At 42.7% G+C, this 22,635-nt stretch overlaps 1 protein-coding gene across 1 annotated transcript in view; it reads right to left on the minus strand.

Annotated features, from left to right (window-relative positions):
* Nucleotides 1-4,387: 4,387 nt before the first annotated feature.
* Nucleotides 4,388-22,635, minus strand: part of xkr4 (XK related 4) — a gene marked incomplete at both ends in the record, with an annotated part of 38,852 nt that continues 20,604 nt past the window's right edge. The window contains 3 exons of the mRNA XM_084058834.1: nt 4,388-4,988; nt 6,192-6,546; nt 13,334-13,533. Coding sequence (XP_083914960.1) covers nt 4,388-4,988; nt 6,192-6,546; nt 13,334-13,533 — 1,156 coding nt within the window. The remainder of the gene's footprint in view (nt 4,989-6,191; nt 6,547-13,333; nt 13,534-22,635) is intronic.

Below are 22,635 nucleotides of genomic sequence, written 5' to 3' on the forward strand. Positions count from 1 at the left end.
CTACAAATACCTGATGAGCAACAAGGTCAATGGTGTTTTCCGGTGGCGCTGCTATTCTGGGTGTGGGACCGATCCAAAAGCTCTTTTTACACTACCTCCTGAAAGAGTAATGGCATCCTCCATTAATATTTAACAATGCTGAGTAAAACACACCACAGACCATGTGAACACACACACACACACACACACACACACGCACACACGCACACACGCACACACACTGTAGTGTGGCAGCGACAAGGCAGATTAATGTCTAAAAACAAAGCAGACGTAATGTTTTTCCTAAGAATGACCCATGTTATAAATAATTTAAATTATAAGACACAAAGGCTCAGGGAGTCAAAAGAAGCAGCACATTTTGATAGTCAATAAAAACAAAACAAAAAAGGCAAAACCCGGAACAACTCAATGTCTGTTTCCAACAGAATATATGCTGAGTGTTTACATGCGCATCAATATTCTCATATTATTCAGAAACTATTTCCATCTACTGTACGCCAACCTGTACAAATCAATGTTGTGGCTATGAGCAATCCTATGAAACGTGGAATTCAGTATTAACCAAGGCTCGTCTTCATCTCATTATCACTTCCGTTCCCATGATGATATTTGGAAACTTTTGTTTACTTATGTATATGGATATGAGCAGCTTATGGAATACACTATGCATGTAAATGCAATCACTGTGACAGGCACATATTATTTTAACCCTTTTAACCCTGGTGACCCTATTTTGAGCACGTCATTATAGGCAAGCAATTCATAACTCTTTTGAAAATATTAGATCTCAGGAAATTAAATAGATTTCGTTTGATTTGAAGTTTGCATTGGTGGAACACAGAATACACTGGATAAAAAAATAAAAAATAAACACCTGCACACTGTCCAAACGTGCTCAATAAATTAACAGTTTTATTTAATTAGCAGCAACGTTTTGGTACAAGACCTTCTTCAGGCATGCCTTTAAAAAAATTAAGTTATTACTGAGTAAGTTTAGACAGTGTGACAATAGCAAATCTACAAGCTTGGCTATACAAAAAAAGAAAAGAATGATTAACAAAAGTAGTGCTTAAATTAAACTAGAAAAATGTCATGCTTTGTCCCTTTAATAACTTCCACTGAACTTATCCTACTGTCCATTTCCACACTGTCCACAGTGTCCTCTAATCTTGCCCATATTTATAAGTGGGCCTAACGCTTAATGTATACTCCATCGCACGGTGGTGTCGCTTGCCGAAAAGAACTGATCTCAGAAAATCATTTATTTTCGGCAAGCGCCTACAGAGTACAAAGTAGGCTTAAGGTTATGTGATTCAATATACAGTAGAAGGAGAGAGGAGAGATTTGATTTGGTAAGGTTTGGTTGAGCAGTGTAAATAGGACCTCCAGTCACATGCTGTGATTATCCAATGGATTTTTGTGCTTCTTTCGTCTACTTGTCATCACTCTAAAATCAAAACAAAACGATGAAGTTGTGACATATATATATAAGATAAACAATTAAATTGAATAACACATGAATACAAAAATGTACACGCGCTTGATGGCTCAACTACATGATGATGATGTCACGGGTTAGTCTATTTGTGTGTGTGTGTGTGTGTGTGTGTGTGTGTGCACGCGCGCACGCACACACGCACGCATACTATTTGATGCACAGTAATGGTTCTCATAACATCAGCTATCATTTGGCTGCCATACTAGTTAGCATTTGTGGATAAAAAATGTTGCCGATGGTTTTGTGTTCATGACGTGTATATCATGCCTTATGAGAAAACTTTAACATCTCATTTGTAGTCTTTTCTTCACCAGCTACTCATCACAGTGTTTAAATATCGGTGCTTCAGCTAATGTAACATTTTAGATTTATTAGTCTTCTAGAACAGTATTTCAAGACTATATTGGTATTTTAGAATAGCATTAAGAAAACGGTTAGCACTAGCTGAGCGATAATAACGTAGCTTGTCTTCAACAAACTCATGTCGTCTCAGCTAGTAAAATGCTATTCTAAAAGTATCTACTGTCCTGAAATACGTGACTAAAATATTGATATAATATGATGCTAAACAACACTATCAAACTGATTTTTGTCTAGCTGAGGGAGGAAAAACTAGCAAAATCTTTTGAACAAACTGGCAAAGTGTCTGGCAAAAAGATTATAAAATAAATAAAGAATAAAAAGTTAAGGTATGTCGACTCAGATGATCCATAACTACAACAGCTAATTAGTGTCCAAACACATCCTTGTGTGCCTCTCACTCTTCCTTGTCCTTTAAGGGTGTCCACACACACACACACACACACACACACACACACACACACACACACACACACACACACATACACGCACACACACACACACACACGCACGCACACACGCACACACGAACACACACACGCGCGCACACACACACAATGACATTGAATTCAATACACTATAGTTTTTGTTTTTTTGTTTTTTCTGAATAAAAGAAAAACATTTGTATGTTGTGTCAGAGGACTGTACATCCTGGTGGTGGTACTGTACTGTACTGTACGTAGTTTCATTTGGCTGAGATGGTTGACTGCCTGTCTTCTTTGCCGTCTCTCCTTTGTATCCGTCTCCTCTCTGTCTTCTCCTCTGTGATCCATTCACCTCTCATATGGTGTTTTCTGCTTCTGCACCATCCTCCGCCCTCCAATCATTTCACGCTCTCCTCTCCCCCTCCCTCTGGTTTCTCGTGTTCTTTTCCGCCCGTCGTGTTCCTGTCATCCCTTCATGCTTTGATCTACACATTCTTCTTTACTTGCTCTCTTGTCCACTCCTCTCTATTTTGACCCCATAAACCAGTATGATTGTACGGCCAGGTGTATGAGGCTGGACAGGTTTATAGTTGAACTGAGCTGCCAGGAAGCTTTTTCTTGGCCTTGTGTACACTGTATGTTTGTTGTTTTGTTTGTTATTTATTTCCAGGCTAGAGAAAGACTAGCCAAAGTCTCTTCATCTTCCTTCCCCTTCTCTCTCCCTCCCTCCCTCCCAAAGTCTCTTCATCTTCCTTCCCCTTCTCTCTCTCTCTCTCTCTCTCTCTCTCTCTCTCTCTCTCTCTCTCTCTCTCTCTCTCTCTCTCTCTCTCTCTCTCTCTCTCTCTCTCTCTCTCTCTCTCTCTCTCTCTCTCTCTCTCTCTCTCTCTCTCTCTCTCTCTCTCTCTCTCTCTCTCTCTCTCTCTCTCTCTCTCTCTCTCTCTCTCTCTCTCTCTCTCTCTCTCTCTCTCTCCTAGACAATCCAAGTTATTTCATTTATCCAGAAATGACATGATGACTATGTATAGATGCTACGTTGACTGTGGTCTAAAGTCTCTTCAGCGAGATGAGTCGTTTAAGACAAGAGAAAGTGGCTTTATATAATTCATAGGCAAACTATCCAGTTGTCCAATTATCCAGCCATCAACGGGAAGGATCCCGGTACTCTGAACCAAAGTGGAAGTTCAGACAAATCCTTTTTGGCACTAGGAGAACACGGCTGATGATGACACAGTATGTTTGAATGCTGATTGTGATGTGAGTGCCCACTCCACTTGTTCTAACCGGTGAGATCCATCACATTACTGAAAGTCTGAAACCAGCATGGCCCAATGTTCTGCTGCTAGGCTACTACTATATCACACATAAGAGCTAAAAGTTATCTGTCTGTCTCTCTCTCTCTCTCTCTCTCTCTCTCTCTCTCTGAGATGTACTGTATATCTCAGCATTTGTAACAACTATACCACAAAGGAGAAGGAATTGCTGTATGCAAACCCGGTCGTGGTCCAGGTTTTAGTTTGATACCCGGTATGGCATCGATGACACGTATTGCATGTCATAATGAGCCAACATGGGCAGTCTATGTGGAGCTGTTCCAAGACTTTGGTGACACAGAGGCGTGCTCATTTTGTAATCAACAGATCCAACCTCAGCAAATGCTTGTCAATGCAACTTTTGCCAGATTCAAGTAAGCGTTTGAAGCTTTCCGTTTTTGTGCCTTTATTTCTTACGGTGTAATTTTCCCTGACAAGCAGTCGTAAAAAACGACAACAACAATAGATTGGCCATCTCCTTCATAAGAAGAAGAAACACAGCCACGCATCAGCCAGACCTTTTGCTAATGCTCTCCTATGTTAATCAAAACTAGCCTCCTGTGTGTGGACTAATGCGGAGAGACAAATAGAGAAATGGGACTCGGGGTTGCTGTGGTAGTGGTGAGGGTGTGGGTGGGGAGTGGTGGGGTTTTGATGAGTAGGAGAAGGAAAGAAGCAGAAAGCAGCAAGGGTTAAAACCTATTGCCATAGTCCTTGCTGCTGTTCATTTGTTGAGAGGACAGCCCTCCAACAAATGCAAGTGTTTCCATTCCCCCACTGTACAGGGGATCAGACTACAACGTGGTCTCATACTCTAACCTCTCCTGCACAAGAGCATCGTCTTTGTACTGCAGCCGCGGCGGACTCGGGGAACAGTCAATGGCCAGGATCGCCTTCCGTATACTCCTGTCCAGGACGTGGCGCTCCCAAGCCGGGTAGCGGTTACGACAGAGGTCAATCTTGATGACGGTCTCATCGAGGCGTGGCGCACGAGAGGAGGGCGTGGAAGGGGCAGTGGGACGCACCTGGAACACCGGCATGCACCCGTCCCGCTCTGAGTACTTCGCTGCGTCGCGCTCCAGCGTGGAAGAGCCACCGCGGTTGGAGCGTAGGGAGTTGGTGGCGCCGTCTGGCGGTAGCATGGAGAACTGTGCCGTAGGGTCCAGATCGAGGGCCTGGCCACTGGGGGAACGCCCGAAGCGCGGGCCGTTGGGGTGGAAAAAGGCATAGTACATTAGCATGAAGACCACGCCGGTGAGGAAACTGCTGAAGATGACACAGAGTGCAGGTACAGCGAAGGCGTCTGTGTTGTGGGGGGAGCGGTAGACGTACCACAACGCACTCAAAGCCGCATTCTCCACCAAGATGACCAGGTAGTATATGAAGAGACGACACCTGCCACAGACAGATAGCACATTATAGGATCACGTTAAATTAATCGATGGCTTGCTAGCTACCTATCTACATGAAATTAGACTGAAAGGCATCTGTGTAGCTAGCTAGCTAACATCCTGAGTGTTGATTTAACTCTGAGAGTGTAGAGATGGACCTGGGTCTAGTGTAAAATCATATGGGTACACTTCTTACACTCTCAGTTAAATGAACACACTGCATTTTCCTGTACATGTATACTGTATCAAGTAAGTTATTGGACTGATGATGTTTTCTACTCTTAAATTTAGGTTTGTTTGTTTGTGTTTTTATCAACAAAACTTCTATTTTGAGCATTAAAGGTTTTTAAGTATGGCACACAACAAACTTTCCAACACTGGGTGAACAAACAATCTGATTCTCATTGTTGACTGTCCAAATAATGCGCACTTGATTGCCAATCTGTACTATCAACCATTGTAAAATGTAAGAAATTAAATGCAAATCCTATTATCCTCCCACGTCTGTGTGTGAGCCTGTGTGTTAAGTGTACTAACCATCAGGTCACCAGGTTTTTAATGATACAGTGAGTTTAAATGGATTTCATATTCACATTAGTTGAGTAGAGCATAGACCATGTACCCGAAGGAATGTTTTTTGAAAAAACAATAAAATAAAATTTGAATTTGAAAAAATTGAATGTGGATTTTCATGGTATTCATCAGACTGCAGCATTATTCAGTGCCTTTTAACCCAGTGTCGGCATTGCCTAAATTCAATCAGTCAAATGTTGGAGTTTTTCTGATTTTTCATACTTTAAGAGTAAGTGATATTCATGTGTTTAAAACGTTTAATTCATAGATATACTGTACATTCATGTAGGCTTATTTATCACTGGTACGTCAATACACTAGTAAGGCCTATTTTATACTTAGTTGTGCGCCGGTGTCGCCGATCTACAGTACACGCTCACTTGTAGATCGGCTATTTTTGGTGGGAGGCACGATGCACAACCAACTATAAATCATAAAAAGACATCATGGGGAACACCACATTTGGATTGGGAGTTCACAGTTTGTGGTGATCGATGGAAAATAGTCAGTTATGATCAACCAGGTTTTTACACTTATTGGACCAAAAATATATAATTATGGAACAGAATGAAAATACATAAACAATGGAGTAAATGGGAAAATGCAACAGAGCAGAGACCAGCATCCTCCTTACCTTGTCCTCCCTTCCTTGACGTTGAACCAGGAAAAGATGTAGATGATGCCCACCACCATGTCGAACACAATCTCCTCCCACTTGGTGATGCAAAAGTCCGTCTCACAGTGGACAATCCAGAAGGTCATGATGCACCAGTGCAGCACGATGAAGATGCCAAAGTAGAGCTGGAACACGGAGGCGAACAGGGCGAAGGTGATGACACGTGCCGCGATGGTGAAGAAGTGCCAGCAAAACTGAATGATGACGGCCAGGTAGGTGATGGGCTTCTTGTCGTCCCGTGAGTCACGCAGGGCCTTCTGGTAGGACGCCAGGGCCCACGCTAGGGACACCAAGGAGGCTGCCGCTGTCATGCCTGAGACGAAACACACCAGAAGCAAGTATCAGTTCAAATTTTGATTATGATTGACACGTGGCTGTGGCCATTACATAATGTCTAATTACTCAGCTTGTTTTCAAACAATCACCAAAGACCACAAGGACTTTTTTGGTGTTATCCTTTTAGACCAAATGTTTGACTGTACTCGTGCTGTTTTGCATTTCTGTCTAACAAAATATTCAACCAATCAATCAATCAACCACGGAAAGGAACTCAGCAGACACAAAGATTATTGTGTTCAAAGTCCGCAGACCCTCCCCAAGTCTGCTGACTTGGGGAGGGTTCTCATACCAGATACTCACAAGTTTGTCTGAAATAAAGGTTGGATGGTCTACTAGCATCACAGCTCTCTTTAGTCAACTTTGGAAGTAATTTTATTTTTGATCCATACTGACCTTTTAATTAAACTGTTGCTTTAACCTGCAGGTTCACTGTAACTAAAGTATTGTGTGAATGTAAATACAGTCATTATCCCTCTGTCTGCACTGATGTAGGCTTTAGTTGCCTTCCCATTCAACTAGTTGAAGAATTAGATTTTGCTCAGTGCTTTCAAACCGACTCAGAATTACATTAATTTACAGAGCTCATGCAGCATCTTCTTCACCATCTTATTAAAGATTTCTCCCACTCAGTATGTTCACACATTCAAACACATCTCATATACACAGAATGTAAATGTGCCAGCAGACAATCCCTAAAAATAGGGTGTGCTTTAGGAGATGTAGAGTTGGCACACACACACACAAAGGAATTCTGTCTTTCTCTCTCTCTCTCTCTCTCTCTCTCTCTGTTGCCACTACAACAGGCAGTTCTGCCGGGTCTATTGCCAGTGTGGTAGATCTTCTCCTTCAACTCCATCTCCCAGGTCCCAAATGTAATTAGGGCCCAGCCGACTCGCACTCCTGCTGATGTGGCCAGCCATGCATTTGTTGACAGTTGGTAAGAAATATGGTTAGTTAAGTTTTAGGAATATGAACTCCAACCAATGTCCTGAATGTGTTTATATAGTATCTTCTAGCTATACCTTATTTTGACTTTTTCCAAACGTTCCTTTAAAAAAAAAGCACATGTTAAGTCCCTGTAGGCTTATAGGTTTTATTATTAATTAAATTTTCACCAAGATGCCATAATTATGCAGAGTTAAATTAGCAGTCAGGATTTTGCTGTGTACATATTAGACATACTGTATCGGAGTTGAACTGCTTCAAAATCCTGTGTGTGTGTGCATGCGCACGTGTGTGTGCGTGCGTACGTACGTGCGTGCGAGGCAGACAGCATCTTGCAGTAATATAGGACATGGGAGTGCTTGGAGGCCCGCTGTGGGCTGTACACTTCAAAATCCTGAGTGGTAACTTAAATCTGAGTGTACAAGAGGACCCGTAAGGGTCCATTTGAACACTTTCAGAGTCAAATTACGACTGAGGGCTTTACAGAGTATATGCATCACTCCCTCTTGCTGACTTGTTGTCACAGAGAGGGGAAAGAGTGACACCAAGGGAGAACTCATCTGTCAACTGTCAGCGTGTTGGTGTATGATGAATTCAAGAATATTTTCTGGACCCTGGTACTCTTAACGATTTGTTGAAAATAATGTTATTGATCCGGAATTTTGCATTCACTATGAAGTCAGTTTTGGGCATGTTGTTGTTAAGGGCAAAAAAACTAAATGCACAATGCGTCACATCACATGTGTTAACCATTAGGTTTGGTGGTTACCTGTAGTACATTAAATAAACCTGTAGTGCACCTAATAATTAAATACACAGTATTCCAAAACTATGTGATTAATCCCAAGCCTTAGATCCTTACCCTAAAATGGGTCATATTCAAAGTGAAGTTCTAGCAAATGTCTTCCACTTTGGAGGTCTTTCTAATTGTGTCATCTTTCAGTCATAGTTGGGATACTTGAGCCTAGCACAGATACAAACTGCGTCCTTACTTGGGATGGGCCAACATACAATATAATTATTTATTGTGATCAAAAACACTCTGGATTCAGAGAATCTATTTGGATTGCAGAGAATCCAAATAGCTTGGTGATGAAGGTTGACTACAGAGTGGCTGGAGGTGGCTGGTGGCTGGTTTAGGAAAATCAAACAAGAAGGCCATTTCAGACTGAATGATGGTGTGGGAATGAAATGGCAATTAAATCTGAATATCAGGCAAGGAGTTTCTTATCACAGAGCAACATTGTGAGTTGGTTTGACTCTTAGAGTGTAAAAATGCACCCTGCTAGTGTAAAATGGACCTAGTGTACAGCATCCAGATCCATTTCTCCCAGACAATAAACATCATGCTTTTGCTTTAGATTTTTCACATTTATTTTGGTGCCACGTACCACCTGACATTGGGTTAGAGTCCTAAGTGAGGCAGTGAGCATTCCATAGTGCGTCGGTGCCATCTAATGCAGAATATATTTCAGGGATTCTCTGCAAGGAAAGCACACTCAAGTACACACTTCTCAAAGAAAGACAGTTGCAGCAGTGAGGTTTATGCCGTAAGCGTAATCAGTACACAACATGTTACATCCAGTCAGTGTCAACTGTCTTGTCAGAGACTGTAAGCGCTATGTAGTTTATTAGATGCTACAGACACAGGAAAGAGAGGGCGGATAGGGGATAAGGTGATACAAGTGTTCAGTCTGATTCAAATCCAAGGAGATGGATTATGTGATCAGCACATTGTCTGTCCACTGTGGACTTCATTTCAGAGGTCAATGAACCCTGAGCTGTGTCTGACAATGGCATACTCAAGTCGTTCACACCTTGTATTCAGACTCAACTATTATTGTTAAGGAGCCATCAAGACACATACAGTAGGCAGCACTGGTGAAGGTATTGAACATATTGGAAGGGTTCCTTGAGGCAAAGAAGTTGGGGACCCCTGATGTAGGCTACTTATTAAACTTATTTTTCTTCTCTCTCTCCTCAACGCTCTGATCTCCAAAGAGGAGACATTCTTCTTCTTGTTATGTAATATATGTATAATCTGGCCCAGATCATTAATTAACCACTTGAAACCTTTGCTTTCTTTATCATTTGATTTGCCTTATTTTTGCGTTTTTATATACAGTATATATTTTATATATAACTGCTCACCCTTAGATTTCCTATATTTGGTAAAATTGTAATTTCTTGACTTAATGGCCTTTAAAATATCTGCATAAATCCAGGGTTCTGTTCTAACTTTGATCATAACTACTTTAATGAGTTTTGGGGGAATGGCTTGTCAAAAGCTGATAAAAAGCAATTTAAAACAAATCTCTATCCACCCTTGCACATTTAAATACTGGAGACCAAAGTGTATTTTGCTGATAAATGGGAGACTTCTTTAGGACATTGGTATTAAAAGTAATTTGAAGTTCATAGATTTTTTTATGACCTGGCACTGGCAGTCTGTAACAGGTTTAAATAAATGGGTTTGGACTTGGGCAATAAAATGTCAAGCCAGACGTGAGAATGATCCAAGTCAGATATCCTACTATAATTCTAGTAACCTCACGGTGGTGGTGGTGGTGACTTGGTTGGGTGGACTCTTGATCAAACTGCGCATGCGTCGTTGCCAGGTTTCGCGAGAGAAACAAGCAGCAAGGTCTATGGAAACGAGGCCAAACCAAACGAACCCTATAACACCAACATTGGCCCTAAAGCGCTTACAATAGGCGGACATGGCAACACATCACATTCCAATCATTCCTATCACTACCAGGACTCCACCCCCTGAAAGCCAACAACAGCCAGCAACATCACACACACACACACACACACGACGAGAACCACCTACGACACATCCCTCTACAATGACGACCTCACACGCAGCTTCAGCGAACAAAGTGCTGATATATATATATATATATATATATATATCCGCCCGTGGGGAGGGGTGACTGCGGGCCGGGGGGTGGCGCGACGGGAGCGACGGGAGCGACGGGGGGAGGGGGGGTGGGCGCCACGACGGGACGCGCGCGGGGGAGAAACCGCGACGGGACGCGCGCGGGGGAGAAACCGCGCGACAGGACCTGCATTAACCCCAACTTTGCAACTACTTTCGTCTGCGCCCTTCACCGGGTATGGTCTAGTAACATTAAATCCTATATGTCTGATCTTATGCAAACAAAAAACACTGCCTCCTTTACAGATCCTATCTTTCCTAATGACTGTAAAATTTTCAATTTCTATCTCAGTATTAATAATGAAGCTGTCAAGCAATGTTTCGGAGAAAAAAAATAACCCCAATTTTACGTGTGCTGAAAAGTAGTCAAATGTCCTCTTTCTTATGGACTTCTTATGTTGAGATGAAGAATTGTGCAGTCCATATCTAATGGACCTGGACCATCAGCTTGAAAGGACAATTGCTTGGCATCTGGGCACGTTCCGAATCCACAAGCATTGTTTTCAGTGCTCGTTAGGCTTGCGTGCACAACTCCAGTCCACGCCTCCCTCCTCCGTTCTTGGTGTCACGCTAGGTCTATCAGTTTGGCTGCAGTTAGGGCCCCTGTCAACGTTGTCATCTGATCTGGTGTTCCAGGACTCGACCGGCAGAAGCAGACAAGACAGGGGGATTGGGGTGGATGTCATAACCAAAGCCTGGGGATATTCTCTGCATTTCGTACATAGTTGTATGACATCCACTTTATATTTGGTTCCTTTATTGTTTCATATTCCTACGGTTTGACCAGTAGGGTACACAAACAAGTCTGTTTTAATAAACATCAAAATCATTGTATAACCCAACTTTCCTGCTGCCATCTTCTGTGTTTGGAGAGAACAATGAGCCTGAAACTTGGATTAATTGCTGCACCGCCGCCATTGACTAAGAACAAGACAGCAGCAAAAGCAAAAAACAACACAACCCGGTGTAAATGCAAACAGGCAATATAATTAGCTAAGCAAAAACTAAGTAAAACAAATACATCACACTCTGCAAAAAAAAAACTATGTGCACCGTAGAAGGTGGGACAGAATGCAGCAAGCTCTTAAGTACTCAGCTAGTCTTAATGGTCGGCCAATCGAGAGCAGTGGGAGGAGATAAAGGTACAATGAGCCCGAAACGTATAGGTTAATTGCTCTCTCTATCTAGAGCGCTGTAGCTGGCTCATAACAAATGACAGCAGCAAAAAGAAAAAACAAAACCACCCAGTGTAAAAGAAAGCAGGCAAGCTAAGCAAAAACTAAGTAAAATTGGATACATCATCACACTTAATCCACAGATACCAGTGCAAGGAGTCACTCTGCAAAATGCTCCGCACAAGGACAGTCCTCTGCCAGCTTCCCATCACTAATCCTTTATTGAACATGCATATATGTTTAATTCATTATGAAAGTGAAACCCGTGGACCTACAGTACAGTATAGAAACATTAGCATAATGACCAAATTAGCGTATTTTGTTGGATAGGCTATGTTGGAAACATGGATCATGGGGTCATGAACCTTACAGAGCAAATGAAGGGTCCTATTTAAATGATCTATAGCACATGGTCTAAAGTGCATGGTTTCAAGTGCATTTAGGGCATGTCCAACTTCACTTTAGCTAGTTAAACGGTGCATAATCTGGGCACAAAGGGGTTGTATTTAGTCTCTTAATTAATAATTAAAAATATTTAACTCGAGGACAGTCTTGGGGTAGTCTTGAATAAACAGGGTGCAGATTCCTGAATATACGTAAAAGGAAGAAACATCCGAGTCTTTTTTTAATAATGTTGAAGATCCGCAGCAACAGTCAACCAAACAAACAGACGCATTTCAGCACACAGGCCTTCCTCAGCGTTACTTAGTAACGTAATGTGTTTTGGGCATAACATGAATTAAATCAATGAGTGTTACTTCCCATTGCCTCCGAGCCAGGTGTGCCCGGGCTGCAGCTGGCATGGTCGATTAGTTTTTGTTGTTTTCTTTAGCTTTTTACCAATTTTCTCCCCATTTTGGTCGTTATGCCAATTAATTCCTCCCCACACACAGAAATGTGTGTGGGGACAGTGGGACACATACTGATGTTGTATCCTACTGGCTCACCTGCCAGTGAGGAACCCCCACCAGGAGGCCATAGAGCAGCCTAACACTCCCTGCTGACAGGTGCTCACCCTCCCTGCCCCGCCTTCCCTCCACTGAACATTACTGTATATAGACGCTTGACAAAGCCAGATGCACCGCGTTGGAGTCAAACCCATATACTCTGCAGTGGTGGGCAGGTACTTCACCACTGTGCCACCCAAGCACCCTTGGATTCGACAAGTTGAAGGAGAAGCAAATGGTTTTCTGCTGACAGGTGTCTGATGGTATGATTCGTCAATGATGAGTCTCTTGGCAATGTCATCTGCCATGTTGAACATGAGTGATGTCTTGAATGTGATGCCCTTTGAATTCAGTTATATTTTGATTGCTTGCATTGCATTGCATTTTGCGTGCATGCATTGTGAACTCACATATATAGGTGCATCTTACATTATGAATAATTAACCCTATAAATAGCAGGAAACACTGTGCTGAGACTTTGATCACGTTTTTGTTGGTTAATGGAACTTTCTGCTGCCTCAAGATACCACTGCACCAACAATTCACTGGGCATGAAAATGACGTGGTCGGAAACTAGCAGTGACACTTGTGCTGCTCTGTGTGCATTAGTTTTGCACAAGGCGTAAGATAGTGTCCAAAATGTGTGTGTGTGTGTGTGTGTGTGTGTGTGTGTGTGTGTGTGTGTGTGTGTGTGTGTGTGTGTGTGTGTGTGTGAGAGAGAGAGAGAGAGAGAGAGACCGGGCATGTTACCTTGTACAGCCTGCAGTTTGTATGTCTGTATAATGATGCAGAGCTGCAGCACCAGTTGTGGAGCACTCTCCAGAAACGTAGCCAGCAGGTGGAGCATGCTGACATCAGCAAACTCATACACCATCCTCCAGTAGTAGCGCCAGCGCTCCGTCTCACCGCTCCGACGACTGCGGATGCCCAGGTAGATAGTGTGAAAGTACCTGCAAACAGAAGTAATAATGAAGTAATAATGTTTATTATGACATGAACAAATTGTGCCCAATGATGGTACACAGGTGGACAGGTTAAGACATCTCCCTCCAGACACTAAGAAACGTCTTGTGCTTTGTCTCTCCTATGAAATTAATACCTTTTTCATATGAGTTGCACAAAATAAACAAAATATATTTTTCAACCAATCGGTGTCCCAGACAGGGTCTAAATTTCTCAATGGAAGAATATAGAGACCACCTCCACTCAACCACTGCCAATGTGTTAGTTATGCAAGGGATAATGCATGGGGAGGTAGTCATTATTGAAATTTAAAGCCCGACAGGGCGATTAACCACCGAGGCGCAGCCGAGGTGGTTAATCGCCCTGAAGGGCTTTATTACACGGCTACTTAATAAATACATAAATACATTTACCCAAAAGTAACAACAAAACGAAGTATTTCCTTGCTTACGGCAATGAAAGTATTCCATAAGTATTGGGCTGGGCGGACAAGTTCGCCTCGCAAAAACAAATGACGAAATGGAAAAAAACTCGCCCCAAAACACACTCGCCCCCCATTCTATTTACTGCCGATTTGCCTGTAATACCGCCGGATTTGCCCCGGGGCGACTGTGTTTTGGGGCGAGCGTTTTGGTATTCCCCCGTTGTTGTGCCACGATAAACAAGGAAGCGCAGTGGATCAAATAGAATGACTTCTCGGTTATTGCATCGTCTATTTCTCACTTCAAATGTTTTCAAAAACATTCTTGAGAGCAACGTTTAGTTGTAAATGACATTGTTTGTTTGTTTACATGGCTGTCATGTTGGATAAAGCATATAACCAAGCAGCACAGGTTGACATGAGCAGGTGTTCTGAGTCTCTGATTACACAGCGGTCCGTTATAGAGCTCATCGGTCATTATCCAGAAATAATGACCGATGACTGACCAATCAGAATCGAGCATTCAACCAAGCCGTGTAATAAGTTGTATTAACATTCTCCTCCATACAGATTGGTTAAAATAATCTTTTAATCATTAAATTAAGCTCCGGATTGCAGCTTTAAGCACAGCTACTTAGAAAAAAAGAGTGAGAAGTCAGCAGTTCAGTGTCTTCCTCAAGGACACTTGAACTCAGAAGCAATTTATTGCCACATAAGAGGTGTGTGCAATTATCATAACAAGGTAATACCATGGATGTACATGGACAGGAAGAGCAACATTACACTGGACAGCCGATAACAGGTAATTTTGTTCATCTTCTCACATGTCTTACAGTATATAACAACAACTTATAGAAAATCACACCCTGTGTGAAGGAAGCGGTGCCTTTGGGGCGGGCCTTAACGCATTTCAGTTCGTCCCTATTGGTGGTCTGAGTCCACTTACCAAATCTGTACTTGGTAGCATGCTGCAAACTGGAATGATGGCTGTTTAAAGGCCAGCAAATGGGCAGACAGAGGGGGCGGGGCTTAAGTAATGACAGTTAGTCCCTATTGCTGGCTTTAGTCCATGTACAAAATTTGTACTCCATAGCATGCTGCGAACTTGAGTTATGGCTGTTTGAAGGCCAGCCAATGGGAAGACAGAGGGGGCGGGGCTTCAGCAATTCATGCTGGTCCCTATTGGTGGTCTAAGTCCACATACCAAATGTGGACTTGGTGGCATGCTGCAAACTGGAGTTATAGCTGTTTAAAATCCCGTGCTCATCCCGTGCTCATACGGGCGCTGGGGGTCCCTGGACCCCTCTTTGATAACTTCATCAATGCATGCTCGTGCCTATTGGTGGTCTAAGTCCACATACCAAATGTGGACTTGGTGGCATGCTGCAAACTGGAGTTATAGCTGTTTAAAATCCCGTGCTCATCCCGTGCTTCCACGGACATCCCGTGCTCAAACGGGCGGACGGACATAACTTACGGGGGGGGGTCCCTGGAGCCTGCTTTGATAACTTCAGCAATTCATGCTCGTCCCTATTGGTGGTCTAAGTCCACACATTCCTCTAAGTTGTCACCAATTCAAAGTTAAGTGCCTCATTGAACAATGTATTTTAGGCAATGGCCTTTTTATTGTCTGAATAGAGGGAGAGGGCAGAAATGGTGTGTGTGTGTGCGTGTGCGTGTGCGTGTGCGTGTGCGTGCGCGCGTGCGTGCGTGCGTAATTATGTGGAAGCTCTCTGGTTTACAGTCAGAGGTAGCTTTTGGAGTTTAAAACAATGTATGAACTTTTCTTAATCCCAGAACCTAGTGCACCGACACAGACTGCCCTCCCCTGAGAGCTTCCTACCCATGAAACAGACAATTGTGTTCATTGGCATGTCCAGCCAAGCCAGGCACAGTGGGAGAAATGAACCTCAGTCTCCACAGTGGTGGGCAGATACTTTACTCCTGTGCCACCCGGACACTGATTTTGTAGTTTCTAATATTCCCAAAATATTGAGCGAACTGTCCAAAATCGCAGGAATACCACATTAATTCACTTATAATGTAAGCTTCACAAATATTTAACGAGCTGTCAAATATCAGTAACGTTTCTCAGGCAATGTGTTTTCCACTTCTTCTCCAATGTCTGTGATTAGAATATTGATTTGGTGTTGATGCTACATAGCAGAGATTTTGCATCTGTTTTTTACAGAAAAGTCCTTCATCTGATAGCATTTCTATTACACACAGCAATGGCTGTGCACTCATCCACCACTGATTTGGAAATGCACAGTTCATAAAAAATTTGCAACACAAAACCTCATCTCAAGACCAGGCAATGGCAATAATTTGTGTGGTAGCAGCCTAATTTGTTGATACAAAAACAAGACAAAGGGAAATTGCCGACGCAGCATGAAGCGCAGTCAACAGAATGGCGGGTGGGGCATGGCGAAATGCTCACACTTCATTATTTTTAAGAGCACTCGACAGAACAACAGCATACCAGTAATTTCCTCAGCGTCATGCAAGAAACAAATGATGTCCTTGTGCAGAAGGAGAGTCAAACAACAAATCTACTGTACCTCAAACAGACCATCAAGAGCAGATAATGCTAAATAATATTGGTAGGAAATAAATACAGTTATTATGTCAAATGAGAAGTGTTTCTCATCAAGCCCAGTTGATTAGCCCGTATAAACTATGTGGACAAACGTCTGCAAAATGATTGTCCTCCTAGATGGATGGTCTGCTCAGGGTTGGTGTGGACATATAGCGGAGTCATGTGCCATTAGAATAGTGTAACAATCTTTACCTTCATAAAATGTTTCTCTGTTGGAGGGCTGTGTAACACTAACATGTCCATGAAGTTACAGTAACACTTTCTTTTGAGACCACTTATGTCCAGTACTTGACTAATAAACTATTTGGTTTATATTCATATGCATGACTTTCCTCTGGGCCAGAGAAGGAATCAGAGAGAAAGACTGATGGCAGTGAGAAACTGTGGTGTGTGTGTGTGTGTGTGTGTGTGTGTGTGTGTGTGTGTGTGTGTGTGTGTGTGTGTGTGTGTGTGTGTGTGTGTGTGTGTGTGTGTGTGTGTGTGTGTGTGTGTGTGTGTGTGTGTGTGTGTGTGTGTGTGTGTGTGTGTGAGAGAGTGTCAGCTACCCTTAGGCTAATATTTGTGATCATTGGTTGAGTCATGGCGGTTACAAAGGATGGAAATGTTACTAGTAGAGCCAGGAAAACAGGAAGCTGCTCCAGGTAGCCAGAGAAAAGAAACCACACATTGATGGAATGGCAGAAAGATTGGCACCAATCGATAGACTGTACTATTGTATAAAGAAAAGCATTCCATGGCTTGATAACTTTCCTTACATGCTTACAAACTGAGCTGGTTAGCTGTAACAAGAAAAATAAAAGTTAATGTCAGAGACCACTGAATTTATTTGGTTAAAAATGTAATTGGAACCTGTGGGCCCCTGACCCCGTTTTGAAAACCACTGAACTGCTATAGCATCAGTGTATGGCCACTGTGAACTGTAAAACATTGATTTGTCAGTCAAGTTTGTTAGGAGTTGACCAGTGTTGAGCATTCCTCTAACAGGTTTTTCACATGAAAAAGTGATGGTGTGGATCAATATAAACTAGCATAACATTGATTTTTGACAGATAATTAAATAAACATTGCTGTGCAGATCTGCAACAGCCCTCTTTTCGTGTCTAAGACTAAATGTTGAGACTGGCAGCCCAAATTAGATTTTTGGCTTATCCATAATGGAATCACATTGGATGTATCAAGTCTGTACAGCAAAATAACACATAGAAACAGATTTATGCTAATCAGATGTGTACCACACATCTGGTTTGAAATGCAATTTATATCTATCTAAATATGTGTCTCAGTCTGGGCACTCGGACACTAGTCTTGCATAGCCAGACGATTGGATATCTCCGCCTATCTCCGCCTACCAATTGTCCGGATACATTTAAAGGACAAGTCCGGACTAAAATAACATATAGGCGTTTTTTTCCTACTTATATTGATCCCAAATAACTGGCCATGGGGTCTATTTGCAGAATTGCCTCTGTCGTCCAGTTTCCCCATCAGTCCCTAGCAGCCCCCATAGCATATATAGAGTGGAGCCCATAAGCATATCCAGGGGTGCACATAACTGGTGCGCAGGTGCGCATGCGCACCCAAAATAAATAATGCGCGGCACATCAGATGACGCGAGGCGCTTTTGCGTACCAACAGCTGGGACAGGAATTCCCAAGCTTTAATTTTTTAGCAAAAATAAAAAATAAAAGCCTGGAGATCGAGGCTAGGAGTTTACTTCCTGAAGCCACACTCACACATGCACGGTGATGCACCCATGGGGAGGAGGCGGAGGTGGAGGGGACGCATGCTGCAGTGCACGTGATTGTGTGAGTGTTGCCTCGAATCCTGACACAGTCAGTCGCGTGACCCTCCAGGCACTCGTCACCGATGATGAACGCACCATGATGGTGGAAAATATGCTGTGAACGTCCCAATCTGGCGGATAAAAGCAGTGCAGCACAGGGCACCAACCTTGGGGAGGGCACCAAACGGCGAGAAGAAAAGAAACGGCGAAAAACGGCGGAATTTAGGCGCTACAACATTGAAACGCACCAGTGAAGCGTCCTTTTTGTCTCAAGCAGCCCCCCCCCCCCCGTTGACAAAACAGCGCCGGGGGGCACCAGACCTTTTATTTACCATTTATTTTGTGCGCACCAAGTAACATCTCCAGGTGCTCTTCTGAGTACTAAACAGTACAAAAGTTATGTGCACCCCTGAGCATATCGCTACTTTTTTTTCATGAATCTGTTATTAGTTGTCATTACACACGCATCCATGCCTTGGTTGTCCCACGTGAGCCACTGTAGCCTGCTAAACAGATGTTATGCTGTTATGTGTTTTGCCAAGTCCCAGGAAAAGACGTGCTGTGATTGGCCAGTACAATCACTTTGATTGGCAGTTGTGCCGAACACTCACCCCAAAACATGATTTACGAGACTGTGGCGGCTCTTGTGGGACAACCAACGCATGGATGCATGTGTAATGACAACTAATAACAGATTCATGACAAAAACACCTTTGACCGCAACAAATAGCATAAGTAGCAATATGCTTATGGGCTCCGCTCTATGCTATGAGGGCTGCTGGGGACTGATGGGGAAACTGGACAACAGGGGGAATTCTGCAAATAGACCCCATGGCCAGTTATTTGGGATCAATATAAGTAGGAAAACACGCCTATATGTTATTTTAGTCCGGACTTGTCCTTTAAGTTAATTGTATGGGCCCACTGTTTTTGTTTTTAGGACATGCCTTTACTGCCTTTACCACACCAAATGAATGCCTCTGCCCAGATTAGGAAGGAGCACCTCTGTCCTTCTCATTGTTTTTTGTTACCACCCACCTCTAGCCCATATACAATAGAATGAGAAATTCACAAGACTTATCAGTAGGCAGAGATCTCTGAAAGTCTGGCTACACAAGACTACTCGGACACTGAAGTCTTATATACCGTATATTTTGTTGTATGACGGCGTCACTCGCCAAAAATAGCCTACAAAATCTACAAGCTAAAAATTCATCGCACTGTAGATCTGCTACTTTCTGCGAGTAACATCATTGTACAACATTACTCACACCTACAGTATGTTGTTACATCGTTACCACAGCAACCAATGCAGTAGTCTGAATACCCAAATCTTATGTGATCACGCCTGCAGTCTGAACAAAGCCTAAATGCTGCTGCATTTTAATTACAAACGACAGCTGTCTGCATTGTCATATTACAATTGACAGCTAGCTAGTTAGCCCATCTGGCATCGCTATCCAGGCGGCAACATTTTTAGTTCCTTGTACTCAGCTCAACATCCCTTTGACAGAGACAAAATAACATTTTCTAGCATTGTAAAATATCTCACTATCCATAAACTTTCCCCAAGTTGCAGAGCAAGCATGTACAGTAGGCTACAGCTGTAGTGAGTGAAGGTTTGGACAAAGACAGACAAATCATTCTATAAAATGGTCACATTGCAATACGTGGTGAGCTTGTAGATCTGCTTTTTTTTGTGGAACGTTAGCCCCAGAAAAGCGATGCTTGAGTTCAAGTGGTTAAGGAACTTAGGGTTCAGAAGTAGTAGGTTCAGCTCTAAATGGTAAAGACAAGAATAATAGAATGACATACGACCCACTTGGCACTTTCATTCTCCACAGGTGCAGCTCAATCAGAGTCTACTGTAGGGAAAAGGCAAGTGTAGAGACTGGTTCAAGCCTCAGCTCACCCAATCTATGTGTAGAAGTGTCCCTGAGCAAGGCACTTAACAAATGTCATGTGATTAGGATTTAGGAAGGGTTCAAAACATTCCATTTCTATACTACCAAACTTGAATTCTACTCTACTTCTGATGTAAGCCCAAGGGCTCCAATCTGACATTAGCCCCTAAAAATCCACTCATATGGCTATTTTTCTGCAATATTTTTCAAACCCAAATAACCAGGTGATAAATCCGGCTGCAGCTGGGCCAAGGTCGTAGCTTCTATTCAGCTGCTGTCTGCTTCAGACATAAATGTCACGCTGGTCTGTAAATTGTAGCCCACTAACGGCCGGATCAATAGTACCAGATACACTACAAGAGTGGCCATTTTACTCTCACGTGTTAAGTGGTGAATATGGCCAAGCTATAAAAAGCATATGAGTGTTCACAACCTGCTCTTTCTCTCTCTCTCTCTCTCTCTCTCTCTCTCTCTCTCTCTCTCTCTCTCTCTCTCTCTCTCTCTCTCTCTCTCTCTCTCTCTCTCTCTCTCTCTCTCTCTCTCTCTCTCTCTCTCTCTCTCTCTCTCTCTCTCTGGCATCCATGCATCAGTTCTGTCTCACTGTCTCCCACAATCCATTCTCTCTCTCTTTCTCATTTAATATACCCTTTTTTATTGTCATTTCTCTCTCTCTCTTGTCTGTGCTTTCATCCTTCATGCGGATTATTAATACTTTGTTGAACGGCCACATCATACGATGAAAGCATTACGTGTTTTGAAGCAAAAAGTTCCTTCCCTCTGTCTTTTGTCTCTGTTCTTCTTGCCTGCGTTCACTGTACTCTTTCTCTCTGACTCTCCATTCCCCCTGCCGGGGTCATCCCTATATGTTCCCCAGGTTCTCTTTCTCTCTCTCTCGACATTTCCCCTCTTTTGCCCCCGACCCACTCTTTTCCCCAACTTGGTTTCCTTCTCTCTTTGTCTCTCGGCATTTCCCCTCTTTTGCCCCCCCACTCCCTCGTCTGTTCCCCACCATCTCTTGCAGGAGAGTAGTTGACTCAACACAGCTTTGCTTTTTAGAGAAGAGAGAGAAATAGAGAGAGGTGACAGAGCGGAGAGAAAGGGGAGTTTGTTAATAAAGGTGAAAGAAAAAGAAAAAGAAGAGAAAGAAAGAGAGCCTCTCTTTTGACACTGAGTGGCGGCGACAAGATGCAAGCCCTTGGAGAGACACACAGGTGCACGCACACACACATACATACTCGTTGCTAAGAACCGTCGTAGTTGCAGTTTGTCCTTAAGGGCTGCATGTCTCTGAGGTAAAAGCCTCCCCTGCTAGCTCACACACTCAGTTATACCCATATAATGTAGGTTAATACAGTAGTATAGGCCGAGAAACAAAGCTACAGTATCACTGTTTCTGAATAAAAGCACGTCAAGGTAAATCATATCAATATGACAGGCTTAATCAACAATAAGCTATACTTTATAGAAAGAGGCTATTTTAGGTCATTAGAAACCTAGGCCTGTGTTCACATGTGACACCCATCAGAGAGGATTTATTTTGTACTACAGTATTCAATGTTCCGCTTTGGGTTTATCTTTAGAATAGCCCACCTTCTGTTCGTGTAGTTAACATTTGGGCAAGTTCTTTACAAGTACTTATAAATACATCTAAAGGTTCAGGTGGGACATCATGAATCCATTTAATTGCATGCTGTAGGGTGGGTGGTGGCTGATTTAAGCAGTCACACCTGGCCTGAGTCAAACTAATTAGTCTCAGAGCTGGGTGTGATGACACACCTGTTGTGCATCAAGCTAATCGATGCACAAGGGATAAATCAGCCATCCTTGCACACACATTCAAAGAGAGATAGATCCTCTCTTATGACATCTGGTTGTTTTTACTCCGTATTCCCATGTGGTTACGGCAGGGTAGGGGTTACAACTTGGGCATGTAAAGCAGTGTGATGTTGCATGGAAATAAAGAGCACTTTGAACCAAGAACCTTGGCTATCATCTGTTCATCTGTACAACTGAGCCTGTCACACATGTATTTACAAAAATAAATGATCAAGTATTTAAGACCTGAGGTCGATTCTACAAATGCCTTCTAAATCAGTAGTTCTCACACTTTCAAGATTTTTCAAAAAATGCAAGCTTGAATATCTGCTATTATGTTAATAGCCAACGCTATAATCTAAAATGACACAGATGCTTCCCCAGTTTTAATGTTTTAAAGCCACATTTGAATATTATAACTAACTTATTCATATAACATGATAAAGAATACAAATCCATTACAGCAGCAGTCAGAGACCAAATGAACCATTTGAACCATTCTCATCTGACACGCACCGTGACATAAACTTGACGTCAAACTGCTTTCCATAATCTGAGCAGACTCTG

The sequence above is a fragment of the Gymnoscopelus microlampas genome, assembly GCF_963454915.1.
Source record: "Gymnoscopelus microlampas genome assembly, chromosome: 5".
NCBI lineage: Eukaryota > Metazoa > Chordata > Actinopteri > Myctophiformes > Myctophidae > Gymnoscopelus > Gymnoscopelus microlampas.